This window comes from Pavona decussata, unplaced genomic scaffold (genome assembly GCF_977016875.1).
Source record: "Pavona decussata unplaced genomic scaffold, jaPavDecu1.1 SCAFFOLD_135, whole genome shotgun sequence".
Taxonomy (NCBI): domain Eukaryota; kingdom Metazoa; phylum Cnidaria; class Anthozoa; order Scleractinia; family Agariciidae; genus Pavona; species Pavona decussata.
Genome location: NW_028145548.1, coordinates 365,861 through 381,986, shown reverse-complemented (window position 1 = coordinate 381,986; position 16,126 = coordinate 365,861). Strand labels below are relative to the sequence as shown.

General features: G+C 38.7%; 2 protein-coding genes across 3 annotated transcripts; both read left to right on the top strand.

Moving 5' to 3' along the window:
* Nucleotides 1–4,390: 4,390 nt before the first annotated feature.
* On the top strand, nt 4,391–16,062 carry LOC146467484 (inositol-tetrakisphosphate 1-kinase-like). 2 transcript variants are annotated; one of them, XM_085125789.1, is made up of 12 exons: nt 4,391–4,613; nt 4,746–4,770; nt 8,621–8,746; nt 9,297–9,414; nt 10,342–10,440; nt 10,732–10,775; nt 11,351–11,443; nt 11,625–11,694; nt 11,820–11,893; nt 12,687–12,773; nt 13,106–13,187; nt 14,028–16,062. In XM_085125789.1, the coding sequence occupies exons 1-12, from the start codon at nt 4,504–4,506 to the stop codon at nt 14,138–14,140; spliced, it is 1,041 nt and encodes a 346-aa protein (XP_084981915.1). In that variant the 5' UTR covers nt 4,391–4,503; the 3' UTR covers nt 14,141–16,062. The 2 variants fall into 2 exon arrangements, with proteins under 2 accessions (XP_084981915.1, XP_084981914.1); XM_085125788.1 differs by lacking the exons at nt 4,391–4,613; nt 4,746–4,770 and adding an exon at nt 7,742–7,874.
* LOC146467485 (uncharacterized) lies at nt 6,609–7,659 on the top strand. Its single transcript, XM_085125793.1, has one exon. The coding sequence runs from the start codon at nt 7,114–7,116 to the stop codon at nt 7,657–7,659; it is 546 nt and encodes a 181-aa protein (XP_084981919.1). The 5' UTR covers nt 6,609–7,113.
* Nucleotides 16,063–16,126: the final 64 nt, after the last annotated feature.

Below are 16,126 nucleotides of genomic sequence, written 5' to 3'. Positions count from 1 at the left end.
GTACCTTGGACTGGGTGAAGAACATCAAACGTCTTCATTTCGGATGCATTGCGCTGGCATCGGTCACAATGTTTTATCTAGAGAAATATGTATCAACAGACACTTAACTCAATTTTACATTCCCTCTACGTTGTTATTCTGTTTCGAGAACCAACATGTCCGGCGTATCAGTTAGGGTAGGAAATAAGGCTTCGTTCGAGAAAGTTTAGAAAAAAATTGCTATAATCGACCCAAATTCATTAACACTATCACGGCGATTTTGCTGCTTTCCTGCTTGGAATTAATAGTGCTAAAATATGACTAAGTATCTTTACTCGTACAAGAAACACTCCTAGGACAGCAAAATAAAGTGTTGAAGGGAGGAAAAATTGATATTAGTTTTTACAAATTTTTTTCAAGACATGACGAAAAGACGACAGAAAATGAGAAAGTCTGCAAGACTTTTTTCAATTTGACGTCACAGTCTTGTCTACGCCTGACTCATTACAACACAACATATCATCTCTCTCTTCAGTGCACCTACATCACATTTGGTATCAAACCTGGACTATTATTTTCAGGTTTCCATCAATGAAAATATATCTTTTGGGTTTAAAGCCTTTTCACTTGCGACACAAGCACAGGCGCAACCACAAGAGAAGGAAAAATTTTGATCCTTGTGCTTGTGCTTATGCTTGCGTCGAGGCTGTTCTCGTGGTGAAATAAGCATTCTTATGCTTGCGCTTGTGCTTGCATCTGTGCTCACGTCGCTAGTGAAAACCAGGATTAACTTTTCCCGGGAATTTGTGGAAGTCATACCGTGATAGTATTCCCTCGAGGTATATGACTAGCTGATATCCAAAATGTATCATCGTTTACTTTCAATTGTTGAGATTGTATTTCTAACCCTGAAAATACTTAATGGATGGATAATTACTTATTTGGGTGGGGCCGGGTTAGTGCAACTTAACTACCTTTAAAACGGCCAGCTACGAAAATAACTCGCCAACCACAAACTTCTGAATAGCTAAATTAATGAATATTAAAAGCAATAAATTAATGAATAAATAAATTTATTTATAAAGCAATAAATGAAAAAGGAAAAGAGCAATTGGTCGCTTATACAGAATCTTAAAGGTAAACAGTGCCAAAAGCCGGACTGCCAGCCAGGACAGCTAAATTTTTTTCATAAATCACTCATTCTTGTTCAGGATTTTTTATTTTGGTAACTGCTGAGAAACCGAGAACCCACACCCCCCTCCCCACTCCCACTCCTATTCCCACTCAGAGAAATAATGGTCCAGATTATTTATGTCCACAAAGGAAGTGGTGTGACAGGCAGACTGTGGGTCAAACGTAAATCTTGAATAGGCCTTATCACGGTTTTCGACGCCATTTTGACGGGCTTGAAATAACAGTGATCCGATGTCAAATAATTTTCATAAAACATCGCTTCTGAAAAATTCATGAATTGGAAACTTTTGGCACTAGAAAAAGGATTTTAAGAACAAAATTGGAGGGATGTAGCTGTGACAGAAAGCGTTCAGTCGTGTTTTGAACTTTCCAGCCGTGAGCTACTACTAAAAATAGTTCGCGGGAAAAAATACAGGGAAATGTATGGAAAGTTCAAAACACGACTGGACGCTTTCTGTCACAGCTACATCCCTCCAATTTTGTTCTTAAAATCCTTTTCCTAATACAAAAAGTTTCCAATTCATGAATTTTTCAGAAGCGATGTTTTATGAAAATTATTTGACATCGGATTCCCATACAAACACTGTTATTTCAAGCCTGTTTACCTACCCGTCAAAATGGTGTCGAAAACCGTGATAAGGCCTATTACCGATTGGCAACTCTTAACTGCTTAACTCTTGATTCTTGCATAAATCCTATTTTGCTTTCGATACCTTTTTAAGAGGGAGATTTTGGGGATAAAGTATGCTTTCAAATTTGTTGTTAGATTTAGGTCAAAACTGACCTAAGTTTTAGAAATTTGTTTTGCTTTCGGATTTCAAATTTAGAAATAATATAAATTGATATCGTCAAATCACTGTGGAAGAAGCGTGCATGGCAGTGAAAAGCAATTCTTACCATTTCAACCGTATCCTTGTAATAATCCGGGCCGCTGCTTGACCTTCTCGAGCGTATTGTCTCTGCCAGCATGGCCAGAAAAATCAGCGGAGTAGTATTCCTCAAAAACCCTTGATTTCTCGTCTTCCTTTATAACTAATCGCTTTAAAATCGAGCCATCCTTTTGTTTATCGATATAAAACAGAGAATCCTTTTGTTGGTCGTACTCGAATTTTTTGCAAAATTTTCGTAAAAGTAAAACTAACTTTTCTTGTTTCGTAACCCGGGCGGATGGGCCTGGCTTTTCACATATTTCAAAACATTCCTATATTTTGTGGAATCCATCTTTCCAAGATTTTCCGTATTTCCCACGAAATTCTACTCTCATGCTAGAGGGGATACCCAAATCACTAGTGTTTTGGGCATGGGGCCGGGGGGAGGGTACCGGGCGATACCGGTGCCCAAAATTCGGGGATGCCCAAATCACTGTGACCATGGACAAAATGGCCAATCTCGTTCACAGAGCCCTCGTTACCCTTGTCCAGCGATTGGTTCTTATAGTAAACATCCCCGGGCCTCCTTGGATGTGATCAGGAGGGAGAGGTCAACTCGTGGGCTCGGCTGTCCGGATGATACGGGCCATCGTGACGTCACTTCCTGTGAAGCGCGGGACTTTGTACAGTTTCGAAAATGGCGCTGGTGATTTGTTGCATCAAACGACTTTTTTTTCCAGCCAGGCTCCGGATGGGGTTTGTTTTCTTGCTGAATAGATTTTTAATCTTCTTTTCTCGATATAGGTAAGTGTTCATTTTTTTTCAACCTATTAATTATGCTGAAATTATTGCAGTGAAGAGTTACGTGTACTTGCGCTGATCGGAAAAGCTGAGATTGCCCCCGCCAGAAAAATTACATCTTATTAATCATACAAAGTACTGCTGAAACAGACATTTGGCTCGGGACGAGGTCAAATCTTAGTGAAAACGTTCCAGTTGAGATTAGTAGGTTATATTCGACTGTAAAAATGATCAGTGCGTTTGTTTCGCCGAGTGAAAAACAGTGAAAATTATAAGTTTGTGTTTATTGCTGAAACTTGACCTGAAGTTATAGCGTTTGCCTCTAACATTATTAAAATAATTGATAGATACAAAATGATGATTCAAAGGAGTTTATTTTAATTTACCCATGCCATTTAACCTTTGTAAAGAAGACTTTTGCTGAGCAATGCAACCTAGAATTTTTGAAAAGCTTGCAAAATATGCGGACGCCCGAGGAAACGGACTTTCTTTTGAACTGATAATTGCTTTTTGCGAGAAATTTCTCGAAATTTCACACAAATCGTGTACTCCTGACTCAGTTTTCTGCTCAAACTTATTCGCAATATCTTCAGCTTTCTCTAGATCTCTAATACGGAGACATTTTGTCATAGAAATAAACTTATGATCCACAAAACAAATGAGCAAGGCGACGATAAATGCTGCGTTTCAGTTGATTTACATTGCATTAGTAAGATGATGAAAGAGTTGAAGTTGAGTTAAACTTAAGTACTAGTCCAGTGAGTAATTGAACCCTCCTTATGTATTCCAAATCTGTGAGAAAAAAACTTGTGCATTGCCCCTAGAATTTTGATGTTTAGATAAAGAATGTTTGGACTATTTTGCCTTGAAGCTGGTGTCAGCCGCTCGGCCTCGCACGGAAAGTCTTGTCATATTTTCCTGTTTTTGTGACATAATAAAAAAAGCAAACCCCATTGCCCATTAACAATTACCAACTGGCAAATTACTTAGTACTGAAGGGTTCTTTACAACGTAGCTTTTCCGATAGCTAGAGAAAAAAGGGTTTTTGCCTTTCTTTTCGTGAGCGCTCGGCCAGACAGTACCGGAGAAATGCGTTTAAACCCACTGATCAGTTTTATTAAGTTGTAAGATAATTGTTTTTAATGGCCAATCGAAAGCTCTTAACCACAGTAAGATGTCACTTTTCCCTCCTTGTTAAATTCTTTTGGATTCTCAAGTTATCTTTCTTCAAAGAGGCGCAGGCTGTCACTGTTTTGTCGCATTTGCTATCAACCAGTGTCAAACTTTTGCCTGTTTTCATACTTGAAATATTAACTTCATGAGCGATGATGCTGTTTTCATGTATTATGGTAATAGGTTAATACATAGCTATGATTCTTTGATGGCCTGGCGTAGAATTATTTGACTGATCATCCAAGAAAAAAATTTGGCGAGGTTGTAGTTTTTCAATCATTCAAACTTCCCGGGTTTTACAGGAAGTGACGTCACGATGGCCCGCATCATCCGGACAAGCAATCCAATTGCGAAAAGCCGAAGTTGACCCCTCCCTCCTGGATGTGATGGAGTCTATACTACAAAGGGATGTTATTTTGTTAGGATGACATTTTCATCGTTATTTGGAAGATTATTACTTAATTGACAAGGGGGCAGTTAATTGACAATGTTTTCGAACAGCAACGGGCTTGTCAAGCCAAAGCGAGTCGGCTTCTTGCTTAGTCATCGTAAGATGAGAAAATCTATTTTCGACACGTTCGCACAATTATTGTGTGGGTATGTGTTATCTCCTGGTTATCTCTGAACTTACTTTTGAGCTTGTTTTTGAACCTTAGACGTGGATTTCTGTGATTTGTTTCTACCTTTCTCAGGCCTCAATTTTTTTTTATTTTACTCATTGCACTTTAGGAAAACTGGAATAGAGTTGATTGAGGTAAGTGACATGCATTGTGCATATCTTCTATATATTAAGCTTTTAATATATTAAGCTTTAAATTTAATCTTAAAGGATTAAATTAAACGGTCCTTCCAATTCCATCCATATAAAATCTTTTGTTCCATTAATCCCTCTAAAGTTTTGTTTTGCTAATATTGTAAATGATCGATCGACTTAGCTTCTAAACGTGTAAATTAGAACCAAGTGTTCAAGAAGTCCAATATCGGTCCAATATATCTAACCTTGAACGAGAAGTTGTAATTTTTCGAAATTAAATTTGGACTCATTGGACACATTGGACTGGACCTACTTGTGAATATTGCTGAATTGAAAACTATGAAAATAAAATTATATCCGGATTGCTAGTGGATCTGAACCAGAGCTATGTGTACAACTGTATGTCGTAATAATTGTTGAATAAATTTATATATAATTTTACGATTCTGCTAGTATGGGATTGAAGATAATGGTTAACATCAACAAGTCCGTGACTCATCTCAATCAACTATGTTGTGAACTTTTCCTAGGGGTTTTAATAATAAGTATGTATATTATCACACTAGTTAAAAGAGGTTTTTTTGAAATTAAGACATTATTTAATTTGTCTTTGGTGATTATACAAAAAAGAAAAAAACAAAAAGCAAATTCTGCTATCTTGTTCCTATACTTTTCATATAAATTAAAGTAGTGGGGAGAAGTTTTTAAAATATCAAGAAAATTCACCTTGGGTGATCATATCCTTAATTCTCATGACCTCAGGGGTTAAATAACCCAAGGAGAAATACAAGGAGAAATTTAATGGTGATTGCTATTGGGGCTTAAAGGTGTTAAGTTAATAGTAAGAGCTTTTAATTAAATTTAATGTGGCTAAATGCAATTTAGGCAAGGTTAAAGTCAGCTCAATGGCGATCGGCGGTTGCCTCTATTCACGGCTCAGGGGTGATGTTTGTATTTTCTGCTGGGGGGCGCATCGTATTTGCTTGCTTGCTGGCCTGCGGGATCGGTCATACATGCATGGTCGAGTGGATTCTCCTTAACTCCCACCCTGTGTCGGATTTATTATACCATTTGGATGACTTCATCACTGCGGGGCCCCCGCAGTCTCCTCTATATGTGCACAAACCTTAGTGTGGCTATCGCAGTTTGCAAGAGGTTAGGTCTGCCTCTCCATCCCAACAAATGCATAATGACAAATAGCTCGTCTTCCTGACGATAAGTTAATTGCAATGAAGGAGCTGGTATATTCTTGGCTCCCACGTCGCTGGTGCAAAAGGCGGGAGTTAGAATCGCTCACCACGCTGCTAAAAGTAGTCCGGCCCGGTAGAACATTTCTTCGCAGGATGATTGATCTGCTGTGTTGCTGTCACAATAAGACCCAATTCGCCTTATTAAGGAGTTTCATTTGGACATTCAGTGGTGGCAGTTGTTCCTGTCCTCGTGGAATGGGGTTGGGTTTTGGCTCTTCCCTGGCATGACTGCAATGTTGGACCTCGAAGTCAGATCTGATGCTGCTGGTTCCTTAGGCTATGGTGCCTACTTTCAGGGTCAGTGGTTTTATGGCTCTTGGGCTCCAACTCAGGCACATCAGTCCATTGCCTACAAAGAGCTGTTTCCCGTGGGAGTCGCTGCCCATTTGTTTATAAGGGCTGTCATTGGTCCAAGAAGCATGTGCTCTTTCGCTCCGACAAGGAGGCTGTGGTCGCCATTCTGTCAGTGCCCTGTGTTAATGCATCTTCTTCGTGACCTACTTTTAGCGGCAGCGCGCTGGGGTTTCTCGTTTAGTGCTGCCCATTGTTCCAGGTGTTGATAACAAAGTTGCTGATGCAATATCTCATTTTCATTGGCAGGAATTCCGGGGTCTGGCTCCAGAGGCTCAGGCAGCTCCTTGCACCGTACCACAGCTTCACTTGGACAGTTTAACTCCTCCTTGCTAGAGGGTCGGTGCCTTTTCTTTCTTGCATGCGGACTGGCACAGTCTATGCACAAGTCTTATGCGTCTGGTCAGCGGAGATTCATCAAATTTTGTCGTCAGGCAGGGAAACTACACCCTGATGGCTCACTGTGTCCGGTTGAGGAATGGACGCCATGCTTGCAGTTTGTTTCCTTTCTTGCTGATTCCATTCACAAGCCTCCATCAAAAGTCTATCTATCAGCTATCTGCTCACTTCACGTTGAACAGGGTTTTCCTGACCCATTGCTCAACTGCTTACGCCTGCAACGAGTTATGAGAGGAATTAAGCACTTTCAGGATTCCCCCATTTCTTCGCGCCTGCCCTGATTACTGATAGCATCTTGACAGTCATCCGAAAGGCCTTGAATGTCACCTCACCCGATCATTGCATGTTCCGGGCAGCCTGTACCTTGGGCTACTTTGGCTTCCTACGCTACGCTGAATTTACTGTTCCCGACTTAGCCAGCTTCTCCTCTACTATCCACTTGTCAGTTGCTGACATAGCTGTAGACTCTATCCTTGCTCCATCTTGCTTGCGTGCCAGGATCAAGGCATCCAAGACAGATCCCTTTCGCAAGGGTTGTTTCATATACATTGGTTGTGGAAATCTCCCTTTGTGTGCCGTTCATGCGATGCTGGCTTATCTTTCCTTCCGAGGCGATTCCCCTGGCCCATTGTTCCTCCTGCAGAATGGACAACCGCTGTCTCATGCTATCTTGACTAACTGGCTACGGCAGATACTGTCTGCTGCCAGGATTCCAGGCAACTTCTCAAGTCACAGCTTTCGCATTGGTGCAGCTACAGTGGCAGCTTGGAATGGTGTTCCAGATCATCTTATCCAGGCTCTTGGGCATTGGACCAGCAACGCCTACCACCTTATAGCAGGAAGTCCTCCATCCGAATATCTGGCTGGCTTGTCCCATTCTCTAGCTTGAGTTAATTGGCCCATGCGTCGCTCAACTTTTTGCCCCCTGCTTCTAATTCGGAGGGTTCACTAAGTGCCATTGATTGCTGTTCATTTTACTGGCTCTTGTGTGGTGGCGTCTGTTGCATGAAGTGGTTTGCATGCCAGTGCTCCTTGGCTTGGGCCTGTATGAGTGCCATTCGCTGTGCCTTTCCTGCTGCCCGTCAAGCTGATGGTCATGGCGTGGTAAGTCTCCTCTGTTGCAATTCTGTGGGCTTTCTATTCACTAGCATAATTTTAAGTGGGTGGTGCTTGAGGTTGTTGGAGTCAGAGGTCCCTTGCCACCCCCCCCCCCCCCCCCTGTGTCGCAGGCCCCTCCTTGTTCAAGCACCAAGGGTTAGGGGGTCTTGGTGGTGGCTGCTCACAGGGTTGCCATGGATACCTCCTTCCCCGTGCCTAATTGCTGCCTGGCTCCACCAACCTTCTAGGCACCAGCTCCCAAGCTCATCTATTGTTGATGAGTTTAAATGTGGCTAAATGTAATTTAGGCAAGGTTAAAGTCAGCTCAATGCCGGTCAGTGATCGCCTCTTGTCATGGCTCAGGGGCGACCTTTGTATTCTCTGCTAGGGGGGCCCCATGGTTCGCATCGCATTTGCTTGCTTGCTGGACTGTGAGATAGGGCATTTTGCCTGCCTTATTGTCAATCCCCCCCCCCCCCCCCTTCCCGCTCTCCACCCTCTGTTTGGTAAGTATCAGGTCTGGTAAGTATTCCACTGATTGGGTCCAGTGTGACGGTGCCGTTGGTGGTGGCTGCTCGCAGGGTTTCCATGGATACCTTCTTTCCCGTGCCTGATATCTGCCTAGCTCTACCAACCTTCTAGGCACCAGCTCCCAAGCTCATCTATTTTTGATGAGTTTAATTCCTAGGCATGTGGCTTTTGCAAGTTTTTCTTTTTCCTAATCCCCTTGTCATTACTTGTGTGTTACTCAGGTTGACTTGGACAGACCCCTGGAGGAACAAGGTCCGTTTGATCTGATCATTCAAAAGCTGATGGGTTACATGGCAGCTGCTATTGAAGGAAGCAAAGATGCCATGAAAACACTGAAACAAGTTGAAGTTAGTAAATTAACAGACTCTGTTGTAATTGCTGTTATTGAATTGGATCTACAATCCTGGCCAAAGTCAATTTTCGAAATGTGAAAGGCTCCCCCTCCCCACCCTCCCCCAACCGTTCCCAAGCTCATGAACTGCTGTTTTCATGCCTTGTGCAACTCAAGTGATTCCAGTGGCTATTGACATTACTTTAAAGCCAGGGGGAGAGGGGCTTCTAGGAATTTGCAATGACAGCACCACTAGGCTTATTGCAACTAGTTATAGATTATCCAGAATTAAAATGTACAGTGCCAATGCTATTTTGGTGTCAATACCAAGAATACTGCTACAGTCTAATAAATAATGAAATGACCTTAAAAATTTAGATTTGTATTTTTCTGAGGGTTTTCAGAAACTGTGAATCGAATCTTGTATTTTCTATGTTGTCACTTAGGGGAATGAATAAAAACACTTTTTTGTGTGGTGAGTGCTTAATTAACAAGCAGATCACATAAATGTTAAAAAATGTAAAAATTTGTAAAATAAATAATTTGTATGTTTTTCTATACTTCAGATGTACATTAAAGACCACCCAGAGGTCATTGTAATTGACCCAATGGAGTCTGTCCGTAAACTGTTTGACAGAACAACAAGTTACCAGATTATGAAGGAATGTGAAATCCTACAGGAAGGTTGGTTTTAGAAGTACAGTCAGACCTCTATTTAAGTGGCCACCCATTAAGCGGCCACCAATTAAGCGACCACCAATTAAGCGGCCACCCTCCATTAAGCGGCCACTTTCCAAAGTCCGGAATTATTATTTTGTCAGTTAAGTGCTGTATTCGATACCTCTATTCAGCGGCCAACCTCTATTAAGCGGCCAGTTTTCAAAGTCCCCAGGGTCCAGGCCGCTTAATAGAGGTCCGACTGTAGTTGAAATTCCCTTTGCAGTTGCTTAAGTAAGATTTGAATATACATGTAGCCAGTGCTGCCCAAATAATTCATTTGAGCTTAAGTGCATGGTTATTGAGGTCAGACAATATCAAGACAGTAGCCATTAGCAGACTGTGAGCAGTCCTACTTTTTTCCAAAGCAAATTGGTAAAATTACGCAAATTAGAAAAGTGAACTGTACGAGGAGGGATTTTGCCCTCTCAATCCAGTGGTCACCCCTGTTCTGACAAGTGCTTCTGCTAGAGTGTCGCTTTCGTGCACATGGCAGAACTTAGGTGATTAGAAGAAAGAGACTACTTGCAATCTAAGCCATTGGTTTCTGTTGTAGAATTCTTGTTCACAAATGAAGCATGTATGAATGTGTGCTGTTTTGAAGTTTCATTGATTTATTTATTTATTTTAGTCTTCATCTTAATCCAAACAACAGAGACAAACCAGACTGTTTGCCTCTCTTTTACATTGTACTTTTAAAATCACTAATATATGTCTGAACACAAATTCCTTGCATCCTATACTATGGCACCAGAAATCAATGAATCCCATGTGTTTTTTAAGTCTTAATTAGTTTTAGAAAGTAATTTGTTTACTAAGATAGTTTATTTTGCAGTAGTTGTTGAACAGATTTAAATCTCAATTTGAATTTTTTCTTCTTTTTTTTTTTATCAGGAGTTAGAGTGTTTACTCCAAATTTTGTACAAATTGATGTGCTGGATTATACACAAAACTTGATAAAAATTGAGAATGCTGGTGTCTCATACCCAATGGGTAAGTGAACATTTGGCTTTTCTACCAGATTGCTACAAATTAGTTCTAATTTGGCAAACAAACTCATTTTAATCAGAATTTAAGTGGGTTAGTTTCTAAAGAAACTGCGGTGTTGCGTTGGAGGGGAGTGAACACAAATGTTTAAATAGCAAGTGTTATTGAAATCCAAAAAGAAAATTGGGGGTAACCACGCATTTTTCAGAGATAATTAATCAACAATAATTCTGAAAAGCTTAAAAATACAAAACAAAACTTGAAACTTAATTGTCTCATAAAATTGTATTTTTTTAGTGTGTAAAACAGTCATTGGCCATGGATCTGACTCATGTCATGGGGTAAGACAGCATAATTTGCTAAAATGTTTAAAGCACAAACATACCTTGAACATTTCAATGTGTTTCCCCATGAGCAGACGTTTTCCTGGTTGCTTTGCATGCTGGGTAAGAAAAACCTCTCAGAAAAAACATGGTATTTGACTGTGCAGCTTTTCATTAAGTTGTGTGCATGTAAACTTTTTAAAACTGATTTAGACTTTTGACTTACCAATAATATTTATTTAGCATCTCTTGTTTTTTGGTAGAAAACCCAAAGCAAGGCATTATTCTCGCAAAATGATGAGAATCGAGGTTTTTCATGCTAATTTAAATGCATGTACAAAAGAACAACAAATTTGAAGCCATTTTTACTGGGTGTCTATGATTTTGGATTTGACAATTACATGTATAATTACAAGAGTATTCAACAGAACTTTTTGGAAGTTCCTTTAGCTTTTGTACCAGCTCACAAAGGGATAAAAATTTAAACTTTTAGGCATAATTTTGTAGAGTAGACCTACAATATGTATTAGGAACTTTGGGCTTCAAGGTGAAATTTCATAATTCACCCTGAAATGTCTGTGGTATTCTTTCAGATGGCAGTGATATTTAACAAGGAAGGACTGAAGGATCTTATGCCTCCATGTGTTGTTCAACAGTTTGTGAATCATAATGCAGTGTTATTTAAGGTAATGATGTCGTTGGATTTTAAACCTTATGGACTTATAAATATAACTCTGTCTGGTACTTCTTTTATTTAGTATTAATAGAAATACAAGGTTGCTTGGAGAAGTCAGAATAATATATAACTTCATGTAGAGATCTTTGTAGCAGTGTGATTTATTACTTTTGTTTTTGTTCCTGAAACAGGTCTTTGTAGCAGGCAATAACCACTACATTGTTGAAAGACCTTCAATAAAGAATTTTTACAAGAGTGATGGTAATTTCCAGAGTTTTAGTTGACTTCTTGATTTACTCGATCTGGTTAATATGATTTAATTTTTTAATTAGTTTAATGATTTATTTTCATAATGGCATTTTTATTACTGTTTCTCTTTCAAACAGCAAAGGATAAGAAAACAATATTCTTCTCATCGCTTGATGTTTCTAAAGCTGATTCTGCTTCTTATCTTAGTGAGGTGAGCAATGTACTCAGCCTTGTTGTTTTCCTCCATAATGGTAGACTAAGCTTATAAAGGAGCAGCGTAACCTATTTTTTTGTGTCACTATGAATAGCCAAAATAATGGTTCCATTTTGTTAGCAATAACCCTACTAGTGCACAGAAACTAGTATTAGTTGTGTTTCGCTGCAGATGGCTTGGATGGAAATGGATTACAACTTGAAAAAATTTGCCAAATTGTTTTCAAGTTCTTCCTGTGTATTGTACAAAAGTCGCAAAAGACAAAAGACAAAAGACAAAAGACAAAAGTCAAAACCTGATTATAAAGTTTGTTCTTTCTCAGAGAAATCCCCCAATATTTTCTTCCCGATGCTCTAATAGCAATTTCATCATGTTAGAAAATTGTCAAAAATTGAGCAGTTTTGGCCAAAACACAGCAAAATCGCTGTGACAGTGCCCCTTTAGGAGGGGTTGCATACAGTCTGCAGGACCAGCTGATTGGGAGCAGACATCTTGCCACAATCCCTCTCGTTCATATGTCTATAATTTGTAGCTTGCACTTGTCAGACTGATTTTAATTTCCTCAACAGATCTTAAGAGAAAAGGGGGTCTGCAAGCAGACTATTGTGCAGGGGTTTTAATGATTCATGCGACCTTTCAATGCTAGTTAACGCTCTTATTGAAGTACATGTATATGGCTTGTCATGTTTTGCTAATGGTGCTGGTCAAGTGCCTGTGGGAGAGGAGGAAATTCAAATCTTATTCTGTAAAGATTTGTGTTTGTAAGACGAAGCTTTGTTTTTACTGATAGTTGGATGAAGATGACGGTGAAGACAGCATTACTGCCCCAGATGAAAACCTTGTGTTGAAACTTGTGCAAAAACTTCAACCTAAATTGGTAAGGCATTTTTCCATGCTGTTTATACCTGACAGGATTGCTACACTTGAATTTAACAAAAATCTGATGATAAATTTGGATGCCAGGTTTTAGTAAATTTTAGAAAGTGAACAGAACTTTTTAAAAAAAGTTAAGTGACTGTCTAACACTAAAAAGTATTTTCACATATTTTCATTAATGGGAACGTCAAAAAAATGACCAGTCCAATTTTGTTAAATGCTATAATTATACAAACTACCAACGTAACCGCAGTAAACTCAGTGCTTTTGTCAGTCATTAATAATTAATAATAACAAATTATTGCAATGGTTTTGTTTCCTCTCTCCAACCAGAATTTAACCCTGTTTGGCATTGACATTATTGTTGAAAAAGGCACTGGGCACCATTTTGTCATAGACGTCAATTATTTTCCTGGTAAGTCTGTGGTTTTTGTATCTGGTTTGTAATCATTGGAGCAAATCTTTTGGTTTGTTTACATGTGCTTTTGTTTTCTTAACAACTGTCATCAATGTCACCTTTTGGGTGAAAGTTGAAACTTGTTCACAAGAACACAAAATGAAGAAAGAATTAGGCTGAGAAATTATTGATATCATTGTAGAAACCAGGTTTTGGTTTATTACAAGATACACGTAGTTCGAAATTTACAATATTTCGGCTCTATGACAGAGTAATAGTCATATGAAAATATCAGTTTACAAGAGGCAACCTAAATATCATGAATAGGCATGTTAACATAACATAATATAATACTGCAGCTGCCATATAGAGCCGAAATATTGTAAATTCGATTCAATTTCAATTTCCAACAAAATATACAAAGACAATTTACACAACTCGCGCATAGCATTAGCTAATCTTGGCGGGTATTAGTAATAGACTGAAATTAAGACTACAATATTGCTACAATATCGGCACGACAATGTAGGACAGTGTGACATGCAGTTGTAAATGAAACACATAGCTATAAGGTACAATAATTAGTAATAAACAAAAATTTAGTATTAGAGTTAAAAGGCTACAATATTGCTACAATATCATTACAATATAAGACTAAGACATGCAATTTGTAAATTTCCAACTATCTTGTAACAAACCAAAACTTGATTTCTACAATGATAATATCAATAATTATTATTGGCCTTGCTTTCTATTTTGTGTTTGAAACTGTCAGATGGCTCTGGATTCACAAGAACACTAGGCAACAAAAGAACTTGTTTATGATTGTGTTTTTGTTACTCTCTTTTCTTTTGATAGGCTATGATGGAGCACCTTCATTTCCTGTTGATTTTGCAAAGTACGTCCATGACTTACTGGACAAGTCGCATAAAAAAGAAAGAGCATTAACAACGCCAATACTTATAAGTTGACGGCACAAACTGTTTTGTCAGTCTGTATAATACACTGGGTAAAATTTTAAGGCGTAAATAATGACCATTATTAGGATCATTCCATGTTTGAATAAGGCTTTGGAAGAACAGTTTAGTTATATATTTAATTAGATAAACTTAATATTATAATCAATGTTTGACTACTTAAAAATGTACTTACAAGGAAATCATGCACCAAATGAGTTTTGAACGGCCTAATTTAATGGCCTTAGCTCCCACGAGTCTCCTGATACATCATTCTCATTTATTCACCAGGTTTAACATATTCCATCACATTATTTCCATTGCGCATATGCCACACATTGACATTCCAATCCTAGCAGTATGCAGGATGTTTGTCCCATGAACCTAGTTTAATGGTCTTAGCTCCCACGAGTCTCCTGTAGCTCAGTGGTAGAGCATCCGATTACTAAAGGTCTTAGGTTCGACTCTTGATAGGAGCACTCGGATTTTTTTCCGAGTATGCCTGTGAATAATGCATCATTCCCAAATGAATTTTGTACCCAAATCTAAAAAATTAAGAATGCATCTTTGACTTTCCTGTAAGACTACGCTAACTGTTAGAAGAAAAAGTTTGTTTGTGGATTGCAGGGCTCAGAGCTCAGAGTAAAACATTGTTGGAGCAATGTTTCCTGAAGTAATTCAAGGCCACATTCAAAAACTATGGTGAATCTGAGCTGAAACAACAACAAGCGATCTGAAATGCATTTTGGTCAGTTAGGCTCTGAGCTCTTCAATTTACTGAAACTGCCCAATAACACAGTTTAAACCTTTTTTTTCCGTTTGATGTAGCAATGTGTTGCTTCTCAGTTAAAGAATGTCTAAATGGACTTATAAACCATGAATTGACTGTTAATTAGTAACACAGCAACAGCAACATCATTACAATACAAGAAATAAAGTCAGTCTTAGACTCCCCAGCGTTAAGACAAATTGGGGGGAAACAAGAACTGCATATCATGCTGTAAATGACTTTAATTCACGTAGCCAGGTAATACGAAAATCTGCTAATATTAACACATTCAAGCGACATGGTTTTTCATTTCTCAAAATAATTTATGTATTTATTTATATATCTTTCTGTGTTTTCTTTGAATTTTATTTATACATTTGTTACGAGAGATTTCGCGTTTCACTTTAGTTTTCGAAATTATATTTAAGTACCGATTTTTAAGCAAAATCCGTTAAATTTAACTGCTGGTGCAATACGTTTGGCAAGCGCGTTTCAATAGCTTTGCATTTGGAATAGAATACATAATCAGGTAGTTACAATAGCTTTGAGATTTTGAAAGGAATATTTATACAACTCAGCATGTGGACACGAGAAGTGGACATTCTTGGTCGCATTGACAACCGATTTGATATGTGTTTCATCGCTCGATATTTTACTTGTTTTCGCTTTTGCTGCTTCATATTTAGCTGTTTATATTATACAATTTTCGCTTATAGTCGTTCGCTAACATTACAACGCAGCATAAGGTTTTCAAGCAAAAGCTCTTATTTTAATTTATTCTAGTTGGACATACGGCTTGTACACGTGTAACGGTACATTGTTCCTTGCTCGATCACGCGAGTCCTTAATCTTTGTCCTGTAATCTCACGACTCGGCAATTCTTTTGATGTACGTTCAGTTTTCCGCAATCAAAGTTCAATATTCTTCGTTAAGGGTGTAGTTCGAAAAGGTACTCTCCTAATAACGAACCCCTAACAATTAAACGCTCGTGAAAGTAATATATTCTTAAGTGACATTTTCTGTTGTGTCCTCGTGCGAATGCACCATCTAAGCCACGTAAACAAAGAAAGTACTTTACCTTTTTGTACTCTGTAGCTATATAAGCACTAGGCGTACAATTTTAAATCGGTTAATAACGCACTGCTGAATAAGCCTATGCTGGAGTGAATTAACCTTTGAAGCCCCAAGTATTAAAATGCTTTTCTCTTTATGCTTTCATATCTTGTAAGGAG